Genomic DNA, 3081 nt, shown 5'->3' on the forward strand with positions numbered 1-3081 from the left:
TCTGCCTCACTTCCCTTCTTCCCAGCATTCTGTTCTGTCTACTCCACCCACCTATGTTCTGACCTATCAGGCCAAGCAGTTTCTTTATTAATTAACCAATGAAAGCAACACATAGAAAGAAGATCCACCTACATCAATTTGTGATTGAATTGCACCCTTTATTAAGGAGCTGGGAAAAAGTGAGGACTGGCAATGATGTCCTTAGAGTGCATTTCCTGCAAGGCATCTTGTAAAACCAATCACAGGGCTCTTCACTTTGTCATGTCATTCTTAGCTGTCACTTGTTTTTGTGGGGAGCCTTCAGAGACTTCTAGTTCATGTAGAGTTAGGGTTTTGGATAGGGATTCTGAAGATGAGGAACCTAGGGGAAGTTGAGTGACAGCAAATCTGTAATTAGTATCATCTTGAAGAGAAAAGTCTTGCTCTGAGTTATCAAGTCAAAACTAAACTAAACAACAACTGCTCAAACATGAAAGCCTGAATCACGGAGAGCTGAAATTCTGGAAAGACAGCATTTGCTGTGTTCTGCAGGAGATGTCAATGGGATGCAGGACCCATGGACTTAAGGCATATGAGGTATCTGGTTAGTTTGTTTTTGGGTAGACTATGTAGCCAAGTTTCCCTGGAATGTATGATCCTTCTGCATTGGCCTCCTGAATACTGGAGTATACATGTATGCATCGTATTCACCTCACAGGTTTCTGGAAATTGTAGTAACACCATTGCCCCTTGCAGTACTCCTTTGAAAAGGTCTTTAACCTTCTGCTCTATCAGCTTTAGATGTCTTGGATGCCATGTAGAAGGCATCCTATGTTGGCTAGTCTTAACAGTTAACTTGACACAACCTACTATCACTTGGAAATAGACTTTCAGTTGAGGAGTTATCTAGATTGGGTTGGTTTGTGGGTATGTCTGTGGGGATTGTATTGATTATTAAATATGGAGGAAATACCCACTATGAATGTGGGGGGCACCATGTCATGGGCCAGGCCTTGAACTGGCTGAGATAAGCAAGCATACAAGGCTCCACACTTTTATTCTTTCTCTGGCTCTGAGTGCGGATGTGGTACTTTAAGTTCCTGCCTTGACTTCCCCACAATAGCGGACTGCATCCTGTAATTACAAGCAATAAAAACTCTTTTCTCAAGTTTCTTTGGGGCAGGGTAGTTTACCAGAGCAACAGAAATTGAGGCTAGAACATATCCAAGAGAGATGGTATTATTATTCCTGAGCAAAAGTTTTATTCTCTTTGTGTGTGTCTTTTAAAGGATTTAAAGAACATTATGCTGAGTAAGGGCACACAAAAATCCCCCCAAAATGTGAATATTTAAGAAACCATCTCTTAATCTACTGGAATTGAGATTAAATATTCAAACCTATGTTCAATAACTCTTAAGTGGAATGGGAACTATAAATAAAGATTGAGTAATCTATAGTCCTGGTTGCCTGAGAAAATTGATTATAAAAATATATATAACATTTCTGTTGTCTGTCAAACTTATCTTCCTTTATGTAATCTGCATTTTTTTGTTTTGTCTTTTTGAGACAGGGTTTCTCTGTGTTGCTTTGGTGCCTGTCCTGGTCTTGTAGACCAGGCAGGCCTCGAACTCACAGAGGTCTGCCTGTCTCTGCCTCTCAAGTGCTAGGATTAAAGGCCTGCACCACCACCGCCCAGCTGTATTCTGTGATGTTTAAGTTTAGATATGCATCACTTGGCTGGTCTGTTGGAACATTCCATTAATTATCCTTGTCTAATGCCTTGTTTCCTTTTCTGGTTTCTCTTTCTCGTTTCCTTCTAGAATGACCTGGAAATTGGTGGGTTCTCTCAAAATCACCCTACCACTATCTAACCCTTTTATGCCAATCCCATCCTCTTTGCTATTATTTAGGCTAGAGGCAGGGGAGAGAGAGAGAGAGAGAGAGAGAGAGAGAGAGAGAGAGAGAGAGAGAGAGATCTTATTCCTTCAGAGGAAAGAGTCAGTCTCTGAGGGATGTGACCAGGAGTTTATGTTGCCTGACTCATCTAGGGTTCATGAAGTGAAATAATCTTAGGATAAGGATGCAGATAGCAGAGTGGAAGAAGAGAAGAAAGTCCTGTACCAACCACGCCTAAAGTCTTCCTAACTTTGGAACTGCTATTATAAGAGATGCAGTCTTTTCTGATTGGTTGAGTAATTTGAGTTAGGGTTGGGCACCTGCAATTTGCTACAGAAAATATTCCAATGAATGTAATTACATTAGGAAAAAAAGGTTGACTGAAATCCATCACTGTTAAAATCCTTGCTGCCATATTACAGCAGGGCCCCCTGGTTCCCGTAGTCTAAAGTCACCATTCTTAAATGACCTAGTTAAATCCACTTAGGATCTTGTCTTCACTTACTACTCAGCCTGACTTCAGCGATTGTTTTCATAGTGAGTACCCTCCAGAATCCTAGGAACTGGCATCCTGCCCCCAGGCAGGATTTTAGGCTGATATAAAAGAATGCAAGTATTTTTGAGACTAATGATCCATTTTGAAAAAAAAAATTAGGTAAACTGAAAAGATATTAAAGCTACCATCATTACAGTCAATGTACACAATTCATCATTTTTTAGTGATTATGTTTCGGTTCTTTATCTAATAATGTTCTATTGATTAATTTTAATCAGCTAACTTTAATTTAATTAGTTAACTTTGAGTTCTTAGGATAAATTCTACTTAGTCAAAGGTATACAAACTTTTAAAAATGTTACTGGATTTGATTTGATAATTGAAGAATTAAAAAAAACAATGTATCTTTATCTGCATGTACGTGTGTATGTGCTTATCTGTATGTGCACCATGTGCATATATTGCCCCCCCACCCCCCAGGCCCAGAATAGGATGTTGGGTCCCTTGGATAGAGTTACAGGCGTCTGTGAGATGCTCTATGTGGGCTATAGGAACTGAACCTGGGTCTTCACAAGTAACTGCTCTTAACTGCTGAGCCATCTCATCTCTCCAGCCTCTGCTTTGATAGATTGTTTTGTTGGTGGTGGAGAGGGCTCATCAGATTGCTCTGCGATTTTCTTTCCTTAGCCAATCAATTTAAGCATTATTTT

The 3081-nt window shown here is 39.9% G+C and overlaps 1 protein-coding gene across 2 annotated transcripts in view; it reads right to left on the bottom strand.

Moving 5' to 3' along the window:
- Window positions 1-236: 236 nt before the first annotated feature.
- LOC101985864 (membrane-spanning 4-domains subfamily A member 12-like) overlaps window positions 237-3081 on the bottom strand; it is a 22288-nt gene continuing 19443 nt past the window's right edge. For both annotated transcript variants that reach the window (XM_005369659.2, XM_013354646.1), the window contains exon 6: window positions 237-361. In XM_005369659.2, coding sequence (XP_005369716.1) covers window positions 252-361 — 110 coding nt within the window. In that variant the 3' untranslated portion in view covers window positions 237-251. The remainder of the gene's footprint in view (window positions 362-3081) is intronic.

Source organism: Microtus ochrogaster, unplaced genomic scaffold, assembly GCF_000317375.1.
Source record: "Microtus ochrogaster isolate Prairie Vole_2 unplaced genomic scaffold, MicOch1.0 UNK56, whole genome shotgun sequence".
NCBI classification, from domain to species: Eukaryota; Metazoa; Chordata; class Mammalia; order Rodentia; family Cricetidae; genus Microtus; species Microtus ochrogaster.